Source organism: Chiloscyllium plagiosum, chromosome 28 (genome assembly GCF_004010195.1).
Source record: "Chiloscyllium plagiosum isolate BGI_BamShark_2017 chromosome 28, ASM401019v2, whole genome shotgun sequence".
In the NCBI taxonomy this organism is placed as follows: domain Eukaryota; kingdom Metazoa; phylum Chordata; class Chondrichthyes; order Orectolobiformes; family Hemiscylliidae; genus Chiloscyllium; species Chiloscyllium plagiosum.
The window spans coordinates 27,311,553-27,334,644 of record NC_057737.1 but is presented as its reverse complement, the minus strand read 5'-3'; the positions used below and the strand labels follow the sequence as shown (position 1 = coordinate 27,334,644).

The following is a 23,092-nucleotide window of genomic DNA, read 5'->3' as shown; positions in this document are numbered from 1 at the left end:
ACTGAGCTGTCAATTGTTAAACAGGATCTCAGGAGGAATCTCCTCCTAGTACGGCTGAAGTACAGCAAAGAATAAGCTAGCCACTTCAAAAACAGTCAGTCAGTCAGTCAGTTTTCATTCCTATCTTAGATCTTCAGAACTTCAATGTATTGCAAGCAAGTTGAACAAGTTCAAAATTTGAATAGATTTCATTTCATTCTGTGATGATAAATGAGTATTTAATTACTCACAGCTTTGTCACTATCATAGCTGGTGTCGGTAACAAAGGTAACAGGCCTGGTTGGATCCATTGCTTTAGTAGAAGATATTAACGTCCTTTTTTAATAAATTAAAAACAGCATTATAAACAATAAATTGATTCCACGTGACACTTTAAAATATACATCCAAAACATATACAATTTTGAAACTTAAATCATGAAATCATTACAATTCACTGTTCTTACTTGAAGTAATGATTTGCTTGTGGTAGTCCAGATGCTGGTTCATTTGCAACAGACCACATCACTACAGAGGGTCTGTTTTTATCTCTGCGCACTAGCTCTTCCATGACAGTCAAATGATGAGCAAGGGATTTATTTCCAAAGCTCAAACTTTAAAAAAATGTAAGAGGTTTGCATTAACATTTGTAGATACAAAAGGCAATCTGTGGAAAAGGATATGTTTTATGCTTTGTAATAGTTGTCAACAGGTTACTCATCAATAGTGATTAAATTAGTTGAACTGTGCTTTCACTTTTGGGGCATTCATGATCTTGTGATATTCAGTGCACATATGTGTGAAATGTAGACCCCGAATCTTGATTCAGTTCAGAGAAGGGTCACTGGACTAATACCTAGGTTTTGTCTTCTGAGGAACAAGAGAGGCTTGTATCAGTTAGAGTTTAGAACATCAATAGGTAAACTGATTGAAACATAGAAGATTCTGAGGGACTTGACAGGGTGAACAGAGAAGACTTTCTGGTCAGAGAATCCTGAACTAGGGGTTCACGGTTTCAAAATTTGAGGTTGCCCATTTAAGAGAGACAAGGAGATTTTAATTTTTCCGAAGTCTGAGTGTCTTTGGAATTGTCATCCTCAAAAGAAAGAATCTTTGAATATTTCTTTAAGGCAGGGTCAGAGATTCTCAATAAGAAATGGATGAAAGATACCACGGGTAGGCAGTATTATGGAGTTGAGGTTAAAGTCAGACCTGCTATGATCTGAATGAATGACAGAGTTGGCACAAACTGGCAAGTGGCCTACTCCTGCTCAGAATTGGTGTGTTTTTAATGTATAAAGCTTTCACTTTTGGTTCAAACTTTTTGAAAGCTCAGGTTGCACTGAATATTTTTAAGGCCATACCTACCGTTGCATGTGTTTTTAAAGTTCCACCCAAACATTATCAGTAGGCTCAACTATATTACAGTTAGCTGATTCTGAGAACTGGGCTAGGATTGGGAAAGTACACTAAACAGTCTATTGTTCAATAGAAATTCCTACCTTCCCAAGTATAACATGGGTGTGGAAAACTCACACCCTGTCACTTTTGCAGTTTCATCAGCAAAGTCCAAAGTGAAGCATTTACATAATAGCAATTTGACTTTGCGGTATTCAAGGGACATAAACCTCATTTCCAGTGATATAATGTTCATGATCTTATACACACCGCTTCAAGACTTACTGCAAACAGCAGCAACAAAGATTTATCACCAAGAACGCAGTTCTTGTCTATTACACTTGAAAGGAGCAATTTGAGACACATTTGCATTGCTGTAACTTTTGTGTAACTTTGTCCATCCTAGAAAGATAAAGGTAGAATTTGACCCTGCAGTCTAAACAGCAATTACACTCTAATCTCTTAGGATTTTACTTAACAGCAACTAGACTGTGTGTCCTTAAATGGACAAGCAAGCAGCAGAATGCTATATTTTACAATAACCATTGCCATGGGAGATCATCAATTCCCTTCTAAATGGTCATCCTTATTGTACAAGACCCAGTAGTTATACTTTCTGTAAACAGCAAAATAAATGACTGACAATTCCCTCAGATTTCCCAGTGGAAACAAGGGGCAAAGCCACATTAGATTTGGTACTGGGTAATGAGCCCGGCCAGGTGTTAGACTTGGAAGTAGGTGAGCACTTTGGTGATAGCGATCACAATTCTGTTATGTTTACTTTAGTGATAGAAAGGGATAGGTATATACCACTGGGCAAGAGTTACAGCTGAGGGAAAGGCAATTACAATACGATTAGGCAAGACTTAGGAAGCATAGGATGGGAAAGGAAACTGCAGGGGATGGGCACGTTAGAAATGTGGAGCTTATTCAAGGAAAAGCTCCTGTGTGTCCTAGATAAGTATGTACCTGTCAGGTAGGGAGGAAGTTGTAGAGCGCGGGAGCCGTGATTTACGAAGGAAGTGGAATCTCTGGTCAAGAGGAAGAAGACGACTTATGTTAGGATGAGATGTGAAGGCTCAGTTAGGGCGCTTGAGGGTTACAAGGTAGCCAGGAAAGACCTAAAGAGAGAGCTCAGAAGAACCAGGAGGAGACATGAGAAGTTGTTGGCGGATAGGATCAGGGTAAACCCTAAGGCTTTCTATTGGTATTTAAGGAATAAAAGAATGAGGAGAGTAAGATTAGGGCCAATCATGGATAATAGTGGGAAGGTGTGTGTGGAGTCAGAGGAGATAGGGGAATCACTAAATAAATATTTTTCGACAGTATTCACTCTAGAAAATGACAATGTTGTCGAGGATACAGGCTATTAGACTGGGTGGGATTGAGGTTCACAAGGAAGAGGTAGTAGAAATCCTGCAGAGTGTGAAAATAGATAAGTCCCCTGGGCCGGGTGGGATTTATCCCAGGATCCTCTGGGTAGCCAGGGAGGAGATTGCCGAGCCTTTGGCATTGATCTTTAAATCATCATTATCTACAGGAATAGTGCCAGAAGACTGGAGGATAGCAAATGTGGTTCCCCTGTTCAAGAAGGGGAGTAGAGACAACCCTGGTAATTATAGACCAATGAGTCTTACTTCAGTTGTTAGTAATGTGTTGGAAAAGGTTATAAGAGATAGGATTTATAATAATCTAGAAAAGAATAATTTGATTAGGAATAGTCAGCAGAGTTTTGTGAAGGGTAGGTCGTGCCTCACAAACCTTATTGAGTTCTTTGAGAAGGTGACCAAACAGGTAGATGAGGGTAAACCAGTTGATGTGGTGTATATGGATTTCAGCAAGGCATTCAATAAGGTTCCCCACAGTAGACTATTATACAAAATGCGGAGGAATGGGATTGTGGAAGATGTAGCAGTTTGGATCAGTAATTGGCTTGCTGAAAGAAGACAGAGGGTGGTGGTTGAAGGGAAATGTTCATCCTGGAGTCCAGTTGCTAGTGGTGTACCGCAAGGGTCAGTGTTGAGTCCACTGCTGTTTGTAAACGACCTGGATGAGGGCGTAGAAGGGTGGGTGAGTAAATTTGCAGACGACACTAAGGTGAGTAACCAGAATGCAAAGTACTGAGCTAATGGTAAGATTCTTGCTAGTGTAGATGAGCAGAGAGATCTCGGTATCCATGTACACAGATCCTTGAAAGTTGCCACCCAAGTTGACAAGGTTGTTAAGAAGGCATACAATGTTTTGGCTTTTATTAATAGAGGGATCGAGTTCCAGAACCATGAGGTTATGCTGCAGCTGTACAAAACTCTGGTGCAGCCTTGGAGTATTATGTACAGTTCTGGTCACCGCAAGTATAAGAAGGATGTGGAAGCTTTGGAAAGGGTGCAGAGGAGATTTACTCTGATGTTGCCTGGTATGGAGGGAAGGTCTTAAGGCTGAGGGACTTGAGGCTGTTTTCGTTGGAGAAAAGAAAGTTGAGAGGTGACTTAATAGAGACATAAGATAACCAGAGGGTTAGATAGGGTGGACAGGGAGAGCCTTTTTCCAAGTATGGTGACAGCGAGCACGAGGGGGCATAGCTTTAAATTGAGGGGTGATAGATATAGGACAGATGTCAGAGGTAGTTTCCTTACTCAGAGTAGTAAGGGTATGGAATGCTTTGCCTGCAATGGTAGTAGATTTGCCAACTTTAAGTACATTTAAGTCGTTATTGGACATGCATATGGATGTACATGGAATAGTGTAGGTTAGATGGGCTTTAGATTGGTATGACAGGTCAGCGCAACATTGAGGGCCGAAGGGCCTGTACTGCGCTGTAATGTTCTATGAAATGCAGGAAGAAGGAATGGAATCAAACTTCATTGATATATTCATAACCACAATATTAATCTCAAAATATTTTAATAAATAAAACTTTTAACCTAGTTCAATGTCAGAAAAGGCTTCTTTTGAAAGCAAATGGTATGATTTCCTTCATGGGTTACATACACTAGTCCAGCAGGGGGAACACTGGCATTAATTATGTGACAACATGTAAAGCCAAACTCAATTAAGCAAATAGTTATTCTATTAATTTTAATGTGATTAGATTATAATCAGTATTTAGCTTTGGTGGCAGTGTCCCTACCTCCGGGCAAGGAATCTGGATTCAAGTCTCACCTGCTCCAGAGGTGTGTAATAAAATATCTGAACAGATATATTAAAAGTATCTCAATATTTATCTCAAACAAGTATGTGGTTTTGGAAAAGGCAGGCAAGGGATTGGGGGGTTAGGCTCTTGGGAATGTAGCACTGGCAGAGAGGTTACTGGTACCGAAACTGGCTCTACTGTAATGAGGGGTATGTCAGGTTCCAAGCTATCGATGATGATATGGCACTCTTTACTCGGACACAGACAGGTGTTTCTGTGGCTGACAGTGAGACATCAGAATGGTGTGTTGCCTCTCTGGTGCCAGGGTCAGGGATGCTGGCTCTACTGTAATGAGGGGTATATGTCAGGTTCCAAGCTATCGATGATATGGCACTCTTTACTCGGACACAGACAGGTGTTTCTGTGGCTGACAGTGAGACATCAGAATGGTGTGTTGCCTCTCTAGTGCCAGGGTCAGGGATGTCTTGGAGGGGGTGCAGCGTATTCTCAGAGCGCAGAATGACCAGCAGGACGATATTGTACATGTTGGTAACAACATAGGAAGAGAAAAGAATGGAGGTTCTGAAAAGGGAATGTAGGAAATTAGACAGGGAGTTAAAAGGGAGGTCCTCAAGGGTAGTAATAACTGGATTACTCCCAGTGCCACATGTTAGTGAGAGTAGGAACAGGAGGATAGAACAGATGAATGTGCGACTGAGGAGTTGGTGCAAGAGGCAAGGATTCGCATTTTTGGACTACTGGGATCTCTTCAGCCACAGAAATGACCTGTGTAAAAGGGCTGGGTTCCAAGTGAGTTGGAAGGAGATCAATATCACTGTGGGTAAATTTGCTAGTGCTACTTGGGAGGCTTAAAATCACAACAGGGGTGGGGATGGGGAGTAGATGGTGGTGAAACCCAAAGAGATGGTGAGCAAGGAGGTAAGTCTGAAGCTGGTACAGTTGAGAAGAGGAGCAAGTCTATTAGTCAAGGCAGACGAGAGCAAGACAGAGAACAAGGCAAGAAGGGTGAATTAAACTTCATTTATTTCAATGCAAGAATCTTGACAGGTAAGGCAGTGAACTTAGGGCATGATTGGGGAACATGGGACTGGAATATCATAGCAATTACAGAAATGTGGCTCAGAGCAGGACTGGCAGCTTAATATTCCAGGATATAGATGCTATAGGAAAGGTAGTAAGATGGGCAACAGAGGAGGCAGAGTGGCGCTTTTGGTTAGGGATAACATTATGGCTGTACTTGGGGAGTACGTCCAGTGAAGTTATTTGGGTGGAACTGAGAAATATGAAAGGGATGATCGCCTTATAAGGACTGTACTGTAGTTGCCCAATAGTCAGCTGGAAATTGAGAAGCAAATTTGTAAGGGTATCTCAGTTATGTAAGAATAATAAAGGTGGTTATGGTAAGTGATTTTAACTTTCCAAACATAGACTGGGATGCCAGAGTTAAGGGTTTAGATGGAGAGAAATTTGTTAAGTGTTTCCAAGAAAAATTTCTTATTCAATATGTGGATGTACCCACAAGAAAAGGAGCAAAACTTGACCTGTGTTGGGAATTAAGGCAGGGCAAGTGACTGAGGTGTCAGTTGGGGAGCAATCTGGGGCCAGTGACCATAATTTTATCAGTTTTAAACTAGTGATAGAAAAGGATAGACCTAATCTAAAAGTTAAAGTTCCAAATTGGAGGAAGGCCAATTTTGACAGTATTAGGCAAGAACTTTCAGAAGTTGATTAGGGGGCGGAGTTTTGCAGGTAAAGGCACATTTGGAAAGTGGAAAGCCTTCAAAAATGAGATGATGAGCATCCAAAGGCAGCATGTCCCTGTTAGTGAGAAGGGCAAGGCTGGTGGATGTGGGGAATGCAGGATGACTCGAGAAATTGAGGTTTTGGAAGAAAAAGGTAGCATAAGGCAGTTATAGACAACTGAGATTGAGTGAATAGAGGAGTATAATGACAGTGTACTCAAGAGGGAAAGCAGAAGGGCAAAAAGGGGACATGAGATAGCTTTAACAAATATGGTTAAGGAGAATCCAAAAAGATCCTAAAAAGATCCTACAAATACATTAAGGGCAAAAGAGTAACTAGGCAGAGAACAGTCTGTGCAGCACTTAAAGATCAACAACACCATCTATGTTTGGAACCACAGGAAATGGATGAGATACTAAATGAGTATTTCACATCAGTTATTTACTGTGGACCAGGATATGGTAGCTAGAGAATTTGGAGAAATACTGATATCTTGAAGTGTGCCCACGTTACAGAGGGTGTGGTGCTGGATGTCTTAAAATGCATAAATGTGGATAAATCCCTGGCACATTATCAGATGTACCCTGGAACTTGGTGGGAAGTTAGGGAAGTGATTGCTGGGCCCCTTTTTGAGATATTTATAGCATCAGTAGCTATGGGTGGGGCGCCAGAAGATTGGAGGGTGGCTAATGTAGTGCCATTATTTAAGAAAGGTGGTAAGGAAAAGCCAGTGAACTATAGACCAGTGAGCCTGTCATTAGTGGTGGGTAATATGTTGGAGGGGATTCTGAAGGACATTTGTACATGTATTTGGAAAGGCAAGGACTGATTAGGGATAGGCAGCATGGCTTTGTGCGTGGGAAATCATGTCTCAGTAACTTGAGTCTTTTGAAGAAGTGACAAAGAATATTGATTTAGGCAGAGCAATGGATATCATCTACATAGACATCAGCAAGGTGTTCGACAGGGTTCCGCATGGTAGACTGGTTAACAAGGTTAGATCACATGGAATCCAGGAAGAGCTATCCATTTGGACATAGAAGATAGGAGACAGAGGGTGGTGGTGGTGGTTTACTTTTCAGACTGGAGGCCTATGACCAACAGTGTGTTGCAAGTATCAGTGCTTGGTCCATTGCTTTTCGACATTAATATCAATGATTTGGATGTTAACATAGGAGGTATGATTAGTAAGTTTCTGGCTGACATCAAAACTGGAGGTATAGTGGACAGTCACGTTAGTTACCTCAGAGTACAACGGGATCTTGATCGGATGGGCCAAAGAGTGACAGATGCAGTTTAATTTAGATAAGTATGAGGTGTCACATTTTGCAAAGGCAAACCAGGGCAGAACTTATACACTTAATGGTAGGGTCCTTGGGAGTGTTGCCAAACAAAGATCTTGGAGAGTGGGTTCATAGTTACTTGAAGGTGCAGTCGCAGGCAGACAGTCCAGTGAAGGCGGCATTTGGTACACTTGCCTTTTTTGGTCAATACATTGAATATCAGAGTTGGGGTATTATATTGCAGCTGCACTGGACATTGGCTAGGCCACTTTTGGAATACTGCATTCAAATCTCCTCTCCCTGCTACAGGAAGGATGTTGTGAAACTTGAAATCGCTCAGAAAAGGTTTACAAGGATGTTGCCAGAGTTGGAGGGTTTGAGGTGTAGTGAAAGGCTGAATAGGCTGAGGCTATTGTCCCTGGAACATCAGAGGCTGAGGGGTGACCTTATCAAGATCTGTAAAATCAGGAGGGGCATGGATAGGGTGAATAGCTAAGGTCTCGTTCCCAGGATAGCGGAGTCAAAATAAGACAGTATAGGTTTAAGGTGAGAGGGGAAAGATTTAAAAGGGACCTAAGGGCCAACATTTTCATGCAGAAAGGAGTGTTTATAGGGAAAGAACAGCCAGAAAAAGCAGTGGAGGCTGGTACAATTACAGCATTTAAAAGGCAGTTGAATGGGTACATTAATAGGAAGAGTTGAGAGGGATATGGGCCAAGTGCTGGCAAATGGGACTAGATCAGTTTAGGATGTCTAGTCAATTTGGAAAAGTTGGACTGAAGGGCCTGTTTCTGCGCTGTACACCTCTGTAATTCTAGTTAGCTCAATAGGTTTAAATTTAACAAAAATAATAACCACTCGCCATCAAGCAAGAGAAAAATCCAAAAATGAATGACTTAGAACAAAAGAAACAACGTACAGCAATTGTGAAAACCCCTTTATATACAAAAAAAAATTGAGACTGAACTAGTGAGCATCTCGTGTGAAGTCTACCAAAGTTGGGAAATTTAAGTAGTATCTCTTACGGATCCTTGATGCCCACGCCTGGGCACTCATCAATGACCACAATCCCATATTTGTCACACAAATCCATGATTTCTTCTGCGTACGGATAATGGCTTGTACGGAAAGAATTTGCTCCCAGCCATCGGAGAAGGTTAAAGTCCTTGATAATCACTGACCAGTCAAGGCCTTTCCCTCGTATCTGGTGGGTTAGGGGTAGTGGGAATTAATGAATATTTTATATAAAGGCACATTTGCAAAACAATCACTTATTTTCTCCTCCAAACGCATGGCTAACCAAGGGATTTAGCAGAGGTACACAATTGCAGAAACTCAAAAAAAACTCCCTTTCAATTGACAATGGTACCTTGGCAATTTCTCCATTTTGTTAAAAATATCCTACCTCTGTTAAAATTTAACAACAAAGATAATTAGAGAGAAGCCCATGGAAGAAGATTATCACTTAATGATTTAGGAGCAGAGCTGAAAGTAGAAAATGGATTATAATTAATGTTTCTAAGGTGGAAATATTAAATATTAGTAAAGAGTGATTTCTGACAAAGATTGCACCAGACAGAATCGACCCATTCAGTGAAAAAGGTGTTAATACTCCACACAAGCCTATATAAGCATTCTTTAGCGATGAACTTACTGTACTTTCAGAAGCAAATGTAGCCTGCCTCACCAGATGAACTTTATAATAGAATAACAACCATTATCCAATTTATTAACAGTGGTTCATTTTAATGGCAACAGTGTCACCTTGTGCAAATTGAAAATAATACATATTTCATTTAATGGCACAAGAAATGGTGTTACATCCAAAGCAGAACAGATTTGAACAGAGAACACTGGTCAACTACAGCGATATATACTCACATCTGAATCTTCGTGTTTATTCACTCCATGGAAATAGAATGGCTTCCCATTGATAAGGAACTGGGTCTTGGTAACTTGAACCTTACGAATTCCAACTGGTAATGTGTAAATATCTTCATAACTGATGCTACCATTTTTGCTTTTCATGTAAACCTGGGTATAAATGGTTTTGGAAAATATATTATTTGAGTAATAGAATTGAGAGATTTGCATGTAATCCCCAAGTTCCAAGGATAGTGTAGTCATCAAGTTTTATTGTAAATTTTAACTGATTGACAGGATTTACACCCAAATCAGTGCAAACTGTGCTCCTATATAAACAGGTAGGGCAGAGGTCAAAGAGAAAGGTAAACATTTGCAGAGCCTGTCCTTGCCTATTAATTTTCATGGTCATTGCCCTGTTGATACAATATCAGGTCAGCAATCTGGTTCACTTTTATTTTGTAGTTCTTTATTATAAAGGAACTTTCTATTACTTCTTAATAAATTGAGACAGGAAAGGTTGTTTTTATTTATAACGATATGGGTTCATATGATAATACAGAGCCAAGAGAAGCTGTTATAATGAAAATCTCATTGTTTCACGACAGCTAACTTAGAAAATATCCTTTCATGTTACTAGTCCCTAAATTATTTTTCAGTTCCCAAATTCGACTTTTGGACTAGTCTGAAAAGATTTTGTTACCCAGCAATTTTCACAAGAAAAGAATCTCCTGAAGCAAATTACAATCAACGAAGTAATTATGATGTAAAACTTGGTGTTGCAATTCCTACAACAGGAATTTGCACTCAGCTAACACCCATAAGCTGCATTGTGATGATGACCACATAATCTGTATTTTGTGATACTATCAGGGGATAAAAATTGGCAGTCATTCCCAATGTCCAAGCCAAATGCCACAGGATCTTTCAGATGCACCTAAATGGGCAGATCATCCAAAAGAAACAACCTTTGACACTGAAGAACTCCAATAACTGCAATGATGAGCACAACAGTCAAGGCCGTGACACAAGTCCTGGAGTGGGGACTTGAACACAAAAGCTTCTGATTCTGATGACCGTGTGCTACCAATCGAGTCATGGCTGACATTATCTTATTTCCTACCACTAACCTTTTATTTTAGAATTGCGACATGGCAAGTTATGGAAGTCTTACCTCAAGATTATAAAGGTACGCAGGTTGCTCATGCATTAGGTATGGCCACCAGAGATTTGGTTTACTTAATTTCAACTGTCCAACTGGAGGCCCATCTGTGATTGAAGCAACAACCTGTCCACTTTGGTCATACAACTTTAGTGATAATGAGTAGTGTGCGCTCTCCTGTATGGATATTTTATAGTTTACAATCCCTAGAGAAAAACAGAATCAGATATTACAGTTGGTTTGTGTTCTCCTTTTCAACCAACAATATATGTTAAATTTCAAGAAAATGACCCACCACAACACCCTAAAACTTAGACCAAAGAAAATGGAATATAAAATTATAATGAATTCACGTACAAATAGTGGTATTTGTACAGAAGTGGTACTGAACAATGTGTTTTCTTAGACTGACCGTTTCAATCATCTACATCAAGCCTTGGAAGTTAATGATAACACTTAATAGGAATACACTTGCTGTTTTTCTGACAGGATGACATCAAATCCTTCACTGTCAGAATAACTTACCGACATCATCTTGAAAATCTGTAACAATGGTCAGGTCATCTATGTAGACATTGGGAGTAGTGTATAGTAAAACTGGTCGATGAATCCCAGCATAGTTGAAGAAATCGAATTGTGTAAGCTGCACAAAGTAACCTGGAGGATATCTGAAAATTTGCAAAGAAGTGAGTTTATTTCAAATACAAACTTCTGTCTAAACAGTATTTCCTAACTCAGCTTTCTATTTCCTAAATATCAACATTTCAGCATCACTTTATGGTGGAACATGATAATTCTGTTAAAATCCCCTGCAACTTAGTGCAGCTTTGTAAATCCAGAACACAGATTTGCAAGATAAAAAGCTGCACCATATGATGTAACATTTGGCTACATTTTCCAATAGGATCATAAGAGGAAATAAATTAAATCCAAAATAATCAAAACAATAATTGAGGGAGGGTTTATGTTCTAAGCATCCTTGTCCAGGGAATGTATGATCCAGTAAAAGATGATGATGAATTAACATTGCCCTGAATTTGCCTTTCTTCCAACTTTTCGCTTTCTTAATATCTTTCTAATTGTTTTTTACTCACCTGAAGCATAAAACTTTGTACTTTGTAGAATGATACAACATAGAGGGTGACCATTCATCCATTCTGCCTATTCCAGCTCTTTAAAAGCTATCCAATTACTCTATAAAGCTAATTGGTCCAAATGTTCTCTGCCAGATTACATAGCTCAACATCAGTCTCCTTCCATTGTCCTTCATTTCATCCCTCAACATACTCCTCTATTCTTTCCTTCTGTTCCTGATGAAGGGCTTTTGCTCGACTCTCCTGCTCCTCGAATGCTGCCTGATCTGCTGTGCTTTTCCAGCGCCACACTTTCGACTCCGATCTCCAGCATCTACAGTCCTCACTTTCGCCCATTCCTTCCTTCTGCTGGTCCGGATTCCCATTAAACCCATCCATGTTGTTTGCCTCAACGAGACATTGTTCTCACGTCGGAGTAAAAGTATTTCTCCCGAACTTCCTATTATATTTACTCATGAACGCCTTATGTTTAACATTGCTAGCATCGCCTACAATAGGATCCCAATCCAACCTCCAATGACAGGAAGGAATGTGACCACTCGAGCAAATACTCACTATGGACATTCATGATGGTCTACCCCAAATATCAATCTCATCAAGGAGTGCAGATGTTCAAGAACGCAGCTCACCAGCTCCAGTGCAGTTAGTGATAGGCAATAAATGCCAGTCTCGTCAGCAATGCCCACATCCCATGACAGAATAATTAAAAAAATAAACTTTTCTAACAGGGCAGGTAATAATGACAAATTGTCTTCATATAATCTGTCCCAAGCCATTTACAAGTGTATTACCAAACAAAATTTGACTTTGAGAGATTAGGAAACAAAAAGGTGAGTATTCAAAGGCTTGGTCAGACAGAGATTTTAAGGAGTACTTTACAAGGTAAGGGACAGACTTAGGCCTTGGCAGGTGAAGGCATGGCCACCAATGGGGAGAGTGCTTAAAATCAAGGATCCTCATGGGGCCAGAAATGGAGGAATGTAGATACCTCAGCATTGTAAAACTGGAGGAGATTACAGAGATAGGAGTGCTGTATCCATAAACAGGTTTAAAAACAGATGAAAATTTTAAAAATCCAGACTTGGCTGAACAAGGAGTCAATGTAGGTGAGTGAGCACAGGGGTGACGGGTGAAAATGACTGTGGCACGTTAAGGCACAGACAACAGAGTTTTGCATGGCCAGAGGGTTACAGCACATTGAAGATAGCAGATTGACCAGGAAATGCATTGGAATAGTCTAGTCTAGAAATATAAAAGGCAAAGGGAACAAATGCTTCAGCAGTAATGTGTCAAGGTAGAGTCCAAACCAATGGAAGCTCAAAATGAAGATGGGAAACCTTAGTTGACTTTTGGACAGGTTCGGGTTATGGAAAGACGGGGCAGGGAATAAGGAGCAAGCAATCAAAGGTGGCAGTGTTGGAGAGTCAGAGGGCAGCCTCTCAGAGCTGGGGGAAAAGACTGAGGATAATTTGATCCAGGTTCATTCGGATAAACTGGCTTTCTGGTGTAGTATCTGACCAACTGGCTGGAATCCCCCCACTCTCAAAAATCTTGAGGTCACCACTGACTAGAAATTACAAAGACAGGTCAGATGCTCAGAATTCTGCAGCAAGTCTCTCACCTTTCTACTCCCCAAAGCCTGTCCACATCCAGAAAACACTAGTCAGCAGTGTGATGGAATACTCCCCACCTCCCTGGATGAGTGAAGCTCCAACCACACAAGAAGCTTGACACCATCCAGAACAGAACAGCTTGCTTGACTGGCACCACGTCCAAACATGTTCACTTCCTCCACCACCAAGCATTGTGGCAGCAGCATATACCATCTACATAATACATTACAGAAATTCATCATGACTCCTTAGACCACACCTTCCAAACCCACGAATCTCTACCATCTAGAAGGACAAAGGCAGCAAATCCACAGGAACACCATAACCTGCAAGTTCCCCTCCAAGCTTTTCATCATTTGACTTGAAATTATATCACTGCTCCTTGATTTGGGTTATAACTCAAATCCCCTTCCTAACAACACTGTGAATGCAGTTGTTCAAGAAGGCAGGAGAAAATGATACTGGGGATCAGAGTCGAAGAGTGTGGTGCTGGAAAAGCACAGCCGGTCAAGGCAGCATCCGAGGAACAGGAGAATCGACATTTCAGGCATAAGTTCTTCATCACTATAAAGAGCTTATGCTCAAAAATGTCGATTATCCTGCTCCTTGGATGTGGCCTGACTGGCTGTACTTCTCCAGCACCACACTCTTCGAGTTCAAGGCAGCAGCTCACCACCAGCTTCTCAGGGGCAATGAATGCTGATCTAACTAGCAATAACCACATTCAGTGAAAACAAGTTTTAAGAAAAGATGTGGAACAACCTTTAGTCTCAATATCCCAGGTAAGTCAGGGCTCCTGTTTCCCATCAGTATGCACTGATCATTTCCAAATAATTCACTCCATTGTATAAAGCTGCTCAGAAAAGTCAAATAAACTTCAGTGGTTCGAGAAGGTGGCTCACCACCATCTTCCCAAGCCCCAACTGGGGCACATAATAAATGCCAACTTTCCAGTGATATGCACATGAGAAAGCAATTAAAGTCAATCTTATTCAGTCTCACCTTTTTGTGTCAGTCATGTACTGAATCCTTCCAGGAGGTAAAGTATATGGGGTAAGTGTGTTGTTTACTGCAATTGTGATTCTGTATTGATGAGATGGACTGTTCTGAATAACTGTAGTGATATCTGCTTCAAAAGGAAGGTGGCCACCTTCATGAAAGGCAACCTCAGCACCATTTACCCACTGCAACAAGACAAAGCAGTCACATCAACTCACATAGCAACATTTAAAAAACCCTAAGGTAATGGCATTTCTGTTTGGTGTATCGCCCAAAATATTGGTTATATGGGATCACATTGGGATTTTTTGTCCATAATGGAATGAATGGAGTGGTGAGAGTTTTACAGTAAAACATTGAGACATGCCTTAATCGTTGTCTTAAATTCAAGGCACATCTGCTGAAGATTTATATGTATAGCTTGGCTTCCCATACAAATACAGAGGTAAGCCCAATAAATTTACTGCAGCATTTTCCAAAATTCGCTGGTAATTCAGTATAACTGCAGTGTGTGGAGTTTTCACAATTTTACTTTGAATTTTTTTTCCCACAATTTTACACACTCAGACCTGTGCCACACTTAACCAAGGTGGTTAAAATCACAGTGGTCTCACAATTGTGGAACACTTTGAAAGGGTTCAGAAAAGATTTACAGGGACGTTGCTAGGGTTCAAGGGTTTGAGCTATAGGGAGAGGCTAACTGAACAGATTAGATTACTTACAGCGTGGAAACAGGCCCTTCGGTCCAACAAGTCCACACCGACCTGCCAAAGCGCAACCCACCCAGACCTATTCCCCTACATTTACCCCTTCACCTAACAATTCACCTAACCTGCACATTTTTGGACTGTGGGAGGAAACCGGACCACCCGGAGGAAACCCACACAGACACGGGGAGAACGTGCAAACTCCACACAGTCAGTCGCCTGAGGCGGGAAATGAACCCGGGTCTCTGGCGCTGTGAGGCAGCAGTGCTAACCACTGTACCACTTTGCCGCCCACAAAACTGGCTGGGGCTATTTTTCCTGGAGCGTCAGATGCTGAGGGGTGACTTTATAAAATCATGAGGGGCATGGATAGTGTGAATAGCCAAGGTCTTTTCCCTGGGGTCGGGGAGTCCACAACGAGAGGACATAGGTTTAGGGTGAGAAGGGAAAGATGTAAAAGGGATCTATGGGGCAACCTTTTCACGCAGAGGGTGGTGCATATATGGAGCTGCCAGAGGTAGTGGTGGAGGCTGGTACAATTACCACATTTAAAAGGCATCTGGATGGATATATGAATAGGAAGGGTTTAGAGGGATGTGGGCCAAGTACTGGCAAACGGGACTAGATTAGCTTGGGATATCTGGTCGGCATGGACGAGTTGGACCAAAGGGTCTGTTTCCAAAGGGTCTATGACTCTATGACTCATCCCACCTGTTCAGGAAGACTAACCAGATGGAACGCCCTTTCTAATGAATACAGTAAAGTCCCACCATTCACTTCTTCACCATTTGCAAATTCGCTTGCTCCCACAAGCAGCAAGCTCACCATTTAACCCACGGACCCAAAGGTTCACTTATCCAGTTTTCAAAAGAAAGAAGAAAATTTGGAGATGACAACACAAGATAAAAGAGCACTTGAGTTTGGGATGTGAGATTTCAAAGATAGGGAAGGTGCCTATGACATACGTATTGTATTCCCTACGTGAGAACACCCACACTGCGAGTGCAGACTAACCCTAACCCTATCATCTGCCATTTGCCGACTGGAGTGTTTGCACGTGATGCTCCTTATTGTTAAAGCCACCAAATTCTGATGGGTTAAAATCAGGGGAAATGTGACAAACCTTTTCTAAATCAAACATTTTTTAAAACAATAGATTTGCTTTTGTTTTTAATTGTAGCTTATCTTCTACTGTACATTTTAGTTTTTTGGATGGTTGGCACTCAGCTAATTGATTGCAACTGGAAAATACATTTGCCATTAATAAAAGTTTCCATGAACCTAATAAATTTCTGTGAATGGCAGGACTTCACTTTATATCCCTCTTTATCCATAGTTGAAGAGGAAAATCAGCAGGGATAAATGTTTCTGAGAATAAGGCATTATATCTGGTCAGCATGGACGGGTTGGACCGAAGTGTCTGTTTCCATGCTGTACATCTCTATGACTCTATAGTAACCAACTCCCTATTATAATTTTGGTGGCACTGCATGAGTCTTCATTTTTTTGATCTCAGCAAATTAAGCTCCATAAGAAATTTAGGTGTAAGCTTTGGCACAGCCAGAGAAGATCTGACCACTTATTCTATACAAACCAGAGAGGAAGTAAAGACACTTTTCTGTTACAATAGGAGTGAGGCTGAAAAAAGGAAGTTGCACAATTTTACTCATGGAAAAGCATGTTCCTTGATAAGAAATTTCAGTTGAATAACTTCTCACATTATTCACAATGAATCCTGCACTGTACTCCATTAAGAAAATAGGTTGAGTGAAATTTCCTCTAAAAAAAAGTCAAAGCAAGGGGAATGGACAAAATACACTAAAATGTGTTTCAGAAGAGATTGGTAATTGGCTTTCCTAAGATGGTCCTTGTTACTCAATTTTCAAAATGCACACTAGTTTGGCAGTTCTGCAGAAAATGTGAGTTTTAGAATATGCTGAAGCATACACTTCCTAAAGTCCCGCCCTCATTAGGTAATTCATCTCTGCTGCTTTTGGTATCAGATATTTGTCACCATGACTGATTTCTCAGCTACCAGAATCATTGTAAAGTGAATGGAAATATCCAAATTCACAAGAAAATTGAGACACATGCAACACCATTTAACAGAATAAGACTGTTTGCTGGCAACACACCCCAGGAACATTTTACAGTACATGCAAGCCCAGCCAGTGAAAAGCAATGTTTTTTCAGCGAAAAATATGCTTCTTGATTGGATTTCAATTGAATTCCAAAGAAGTTAATAAACTACAATCAGAAGTGCATGAGTTCACTACGACAGGACCAGCAGAGTTGCAAGGGGAATGGAGAGTGGACCAATGAAGGGAGTGGCAAAGTCAGAACAGAGGGCAAGGGGAGTGGGTTGGCAAAGGGTGTACAGAATGGGGCAGCAAACGAGAAGCAACAGCAATAAGGGAACCATCTCCAGTTCCAGTACAGTGTGAATGCAAAAAGATGAAATCAATGACATTAACTTGCTGTTTAAGTGCACTGGTAGCAGATACACTGGTAAAACAATAAATGCCTGAATACAATTGCAAACACCCAGCCTAGGTTTGAAATAAATAACTGAGCAACGTAGATGTGAGAAGTAAAGCTTACTTCATACATTGGGCTCAGCTGAATTCAAAGCGCTGATGTTGGCCTCATCAAGTCAACCTATATTTTGACATTAAACCGCTATCTGGCAACCCTGTTACATCTAGAACACTGGGGAAATACAGGATTGGGCCAATATCAAGGCCAACATGAAATACAGGATTGGGCCAATATCAAGGCCAACTTGATTGAAATACTAGAGGTTCCTATAACTATTATGGAATATATTATGGTGTGTTAACACCTGAAGAAAAGAGAAATGGGAGAATATTGGCAGGCAGAAATGAATAAACCATCATCCTCAAGTGAATGAATTTGACAAAACCATTTTAATGTGACCTTACAACCTAACTGTAAAGGTTTGTCCACCTGCAACAGTGCTCAGAAGAAATACATGAAAAACGTTTCTGAATCAGAATATTTGTTCATTTTGTTTGCCCTCACAGCGTATGAAAGCAACATTATCTTTTTCCTGGTGTTGCAGTAACGTCAGCTAGAAATGGGCAGACAGGCGTTCAAGGCTTCCTGTTTTTGCCTTTGCTTGATGACCAACAGTTTTCTCAAGATAAATTCAGAAAGTAGTAGAAGAAGCTGATTTAACCCTGCCTTGTTCATCCACTCAAAAGAAAAACATGTTGCATTTAGTTATTTTAGATTATTCCAGGATTTTCACCTCTATTGTATATCCAGAAGTGCTACATTTATGTTTGACCTGTATGAATTTCTAACCCTTTGTTCTATGGTCATAATTCTTAAACAAGAAACCAAAATATTTATCAGAATTTACACAGTAAAGATATGAGAGGAAAACACTGTTTGATCATGATTTCCTTTTGACTAATGTAGCTTTTTAGTTGTGTAATACAACCTTACACTTCAATGTTAGACTTGTGAATACTGGACCTGGGAACAGGGTATCCCCTTCAAGCCTGCTCTGCAATCTATTAAAATAATTGTTGATCAAGTTGGTGTCTTACCACCACTTTCCTGTCAGCCTCTATCTCTTAATCATTGACTCCTTGTGAATATATTCAATGGCCTAGTTTCCACTGCTTTCAGAGGGAAGAAAATCCACAGACCAATCCCTATAGAAAACATTTCCCACCTTCAACACCTTCCATTAGCAATGCAGACTGCATTCAATAATCATGCTGAATGTCAAATGTATGAAAACCAACTTGTTAAACTTTATTGTTAATTATTTCAACAATAATCTTCTTCATGGAATGCACGTGCCACCTATTTTTCCTTCCTATCTGACTACAGTTAGCTGGTTTCAATTTAATTTGCCATTGCTCATTGCACACACACATTTGTCTGGATCTCAATCATTTTTAAGCTGATATCTTCAAGTCCATGACACGCACTCTTCACCATTTCCCTCATATTATTATCATCTGCACATAATAAAACAGCTGATGGTATTAGTGGGTTAGATCTCAGAGTGAAACCTGAGTTATATTTTTGCAGTTTATTTACGTGATCAGTCACTGAACATATTCACATGAGGCTGTCAATGTTCCTTTCACATAAAAATTAAAAGTTTGAAACATAATCTATTTGTATACATCAGGCAATTTAGATCTTGAACAGCTTATTTCTCCAGCTATATCCTTTACAGTCCATCAATCTCAGTGAAACATCACTTCTATCTTAATTCTAGTTTCTTAACTAACAAGGTTCCCTTCTGTAATTTTCTTCATATTCACCAAATGTGATTCTCTCCATTACTGTCTCTCCCAGGACACAATAACACAGACTAACTCGCTAAGTCTACATAGTGACTCTTAGGAGAAACACACGGTCTTACTCCAGCAATTTTCCTTGGAACACAAAAAACTAAGGACTTCACAAACTAATGGCCCTTCTGCTGACAGGAAACTGCTCTTCTGAACTGAAACCTGAAGTTTTACAACGCCAGATGATTAATGTTCCACTTTGTAATGATTCAGCAACTTACTTCCCAGGTACCTGATCCAGTCACTTAAATCACCTGCTTTATTAAAAATTACGCTTGAACTCGCTGTTCAAACGTGGCTGTTCGACCTCTTAAAGAGTAATCACTTTCAAAGAATTGACAACTAACATCCATTTTCCTGAGGAGGTGGTGACGTAGTTGTAACATCACTGGACTAGTAATCCAGAATTCTAAGCAAATGATCTTGGCATGGGTTTAAATCCTAGGGGGCAGCTGATGAAATTTGAATTCAATGAAGTTAGGAACAAAACAAGCTGGCCCAATGATAACTAATTTTCATGAAATGCCATTCTGTTAATTAATGTGAATTAACAGATGAAAATCTGTCACCTGGTTTGGCCTACATGACAAGGTGTTGACTCTTAACTACCCTCTCAACAATTAGGGACAGGCAATAAATCATCTCCATAATACCTCCAAATCCAAGTCACTGAATTAGAAGGTGCAACTTAATTTTTAAACAGAAATTTAGCCTAGAAACTTATCAAAAAAAGAACAGGACCACTCTGAGCAACATTATTGCTTCTAGTCCCAGGGACCACATAGAAACATTGAGGGAGTAGGCCATTTGGCCCTTTGAGCCTGCTCTGCCATTCATTATGATAATGGATGATCATCCCACTCAAAAGCCTGTTCTCGCTTTCCCGCAACATTTTTTGATCCCTTTAGGTCCAAGTGCTATATCCAACATGTCCTTGAATGTTTTAGCCTAAACTGCTTTCTGGGCCGAAAATTCCACAGGATCACCACGCGGAGTGAAGATGTTTCTCCTTATCTCAGTCACAGATGGTTTATCCCATATCCTTTGACTGTGACCCCAGGTTCTGGACTCACCCATCATTGAGAATGCCTTTCCTGCATCTACCCTGTCGAGTTAGGTTTTGTGCATATGCTTACATTTTGCAAGTTATAGTTGCATTTCTAAGCATCTGTAACTACATGATTAGTTTAGGCATATCATGAAATTAAAAGCCCATAATTTTGTTGCATCACTCACCCGCATCTGATCAAATTGCAATCCTATTTTTATACGTGCATTCTGAAGAACTTGACGTAGTCAAACATTTTGCAGGTAGAAAAAGGAAACTTCACTGGCATTTGTTGTATTAAATGTAAACGTATACAATTTAACATGATTCAAAATACTTACAACAACAGAGTAGTAATTGGCACTACCAACATGGAGCACAATTCTCATTCCTGCATTAGGCGATGTCCAGTGCTTGGGCATCCAAACTTCCTTTTCATACCACACCCAGCCAATAAAATCTCTCAGCTTGTGGTCCTGAGTGATGTCATTGTAACTTGCTGGAACAGGCATTTCGATCACTGGCCCTGTCTGACAGTAAGCAGAGAAAATATCTTGTGGCACATTATAATGCGAGTACACAATCAAGATACAAACACAGTGAAGATGCAAACAGCTGTTGGAATTCAAAAAGTTCTTCTGATGAGGCAAAACTGGGTACCGCAGACGTTGGATATTAGAGATAAGATTAGTGCTGGAAAAGCACAGCAGGTCAGGCAGCATCCGAGAAACAGGAAAAATCAATGTTTCAGGCAAAAGTTCTTCCTGATGAAGGGCTTTTGCCCAAAACGTCGATTCTCCTGCTCCTCGGATCCTGCCTGACCTGCTGTGCTTTTCCAACACCACCCTAATCTTCGATGAGGTACAGGGCCTGACTAGAATTTAAATCAGGCTCTTGGTAACATTATTTTTCAAATTTATATATAAATTGCCCTTCAGGATGAAGGGCAGTATATTTTGATCTGATAATCTACACGTTGTTATTGCCCAGGGTGTCCCTGCATCTGTCTCAGACGCTTTTGTTTTAAGTTCCTGTCCAGCATTTAATGCACAAGGTAAAATCATAACGCAAATAAGCACACTGAATATCAACTTATAAATCCTTCCAATAGCAGACAGTCAGACAGGAATACATTCCTGGTCAGCCATGCGACAGAAGCAAATTAGTGCCTCTACCATCACTATCCATAGCAACATGCATGTAAAAATATATGTTGCCACAGCAACATGGACTCTTTTAGGGGGCAGGTTGACTTATTCGGCTGAATGACTGGCAAGGGTCAGATTGGTGCCAAACACATGGAGTTCAATCCCCATTCGAGGTGGCGTGGATTTGGTCAGAGAACTCAAGGACAAGAATATACATGTTACCTCAAAGGGAAGAGAGGGGAAGCTGGTTTGCTTCTCAAATGATAATATCCCAGGGTTGCATCCAGATAGTAAGCGAGCTTATAGTGACAATAATACACAATGATGCCTCCCAGCCACATTTAATTTGCTTATGAAAATTAATTGCCACTCTTTGGGCTGTTTGGAAACTATTGGATGCTAGCTGTCTCAAGTCCTTCCTCAAGATGTCACTTTACTCAGACACTGTCTGCTTCGGAAGCTGTTTGAGCAATGTGCATGGGTCCTGCTTGAATACAGGATGTGGGCTGAAGTCCCGCACCAGAAACTTGAGCACAAAATCTGGGTGGCATTCCAGAGGTGTGGAACACTGTGGGAGGTAGTCTTTTAGACAAGACATTACACGGAGATACAGTCTACCATCCCAGTAATCCCAGGCAGTCTTTTGAACCAGAGTTGGAGAGTTCTCACCTTTCTCTTGGCCAATATTTATCCTTCAAGCAGCATCACTTAAAGAGGTCTCATATTATCTCATTTCTGTTTGCAAACTCTTGATTACAAACTGACTGTTTTGTTTCCTGTATCTCAACAGCTCTACATTACATCCCTGGTTGTAAAACACTGAGGTGGTCCAAGGTCAGAGAGGTCATTACTCTTTTTTGCATTCAGAGACTACTCTGAATTCCCTCTCCAAGTACTGGAGAAACTAAGCAGATCTGACAGCATCCGTGGAGACAGAAACAGTTAATGTTTCGAGTGGATCTGACTGCTTCAGAATTCTAGATCAAAGTTTGTTGGAATGTGTCATCGAAACAGTGTTCTTGTAAGTGATAGCTAGGGGGATTAGCCTTTTCGGAAGACCTGAAAGGGGTTATAACGGGCACCACCCCTCTCAGGAGCGTCTAACCAAAGGGAGGCATCAAGCAGAAAGCGAATACTGTACCTCTCTCAGAGGTCGCTTATACCAGCCCTCCTCGAATCCTTGGTTCCTGTTTGCGGACTGATCCGCCCGGAAGCTCCACAATCCATTCAGCTCCTTCAGTTCCCGGGAAGGGCTCTCCCGGGGAGTCAGTGCAAAGCTGCAGCCGAGCAGTCCCAACCAGAACTGCCACCCTCTCGCCATGCTGCTCGCTACTGGCCGTCAGCTGACTTCCGCGCATTAGCGTCACATGACCAGGAAAGTAACAATTTGGCAGCGTTCCACGTCACAATATCCAGGGAATTCCCTGTTCAGCCAAACAAACTTGTGACAATCCCCATTGACTTGGCGTGCCCCACGCGCGGAGTTAAGAAACAGTTCCGCTGCAGCGTGTTCACGTATTAGTGTTACCACATTTACCAACTCGCCAAGATTTTGAAGATTACTTCCA

General features: G+C 40.8%; 1 protein-coding gene across 1 annotated transcript in view; it reads right to left on the bottom strand.

The window, feature by feature from the left end:
• Positions 1-22,889, bottom strand: part of gusb (glucuronidase, beta) — a 38,807-nt gene extending 15,918 nt beyond the window's left edge. The window contains exons 1-9 of the mRNA XM_043718576.1: positions 22,666-22,889; positions 20,718-20,906; positions 14,288-14,469; positions 11,104-11,246; positions 10,591-10,784; positions 9,435-9,587; positions 8,579-8,757; positions 446-592; positions 231-315 (exon numbers count right to left, since the gene is read on the bottom strand). Of these exons, the coding sequence (XP_043574511.1) occupies positions 231-315; positions 446-592; positions 8,579-8,757; positions 9,435-9,587; positions 10,591-10,784; positions 11,104-11,246; positions 14,288-14,469; positions 20,718-20,906; positions 22,666-22,845 (1,452 nt within the window). The 5' untranslated portion in view covers positions 22,846-22,889. The remainder of the gene's footprint in view (positions 1-230; positions 316-445; positions 593-8,578; positions 8,758-9,434; positions 9,588-10,590; positions 10,785-11,103; positions 11,247-14,287; positions 14,470-20,717; positions 20,907-22,665) is intronic.
• Positions 22,890-23,092: the final 203 nt, after the last annotated feature.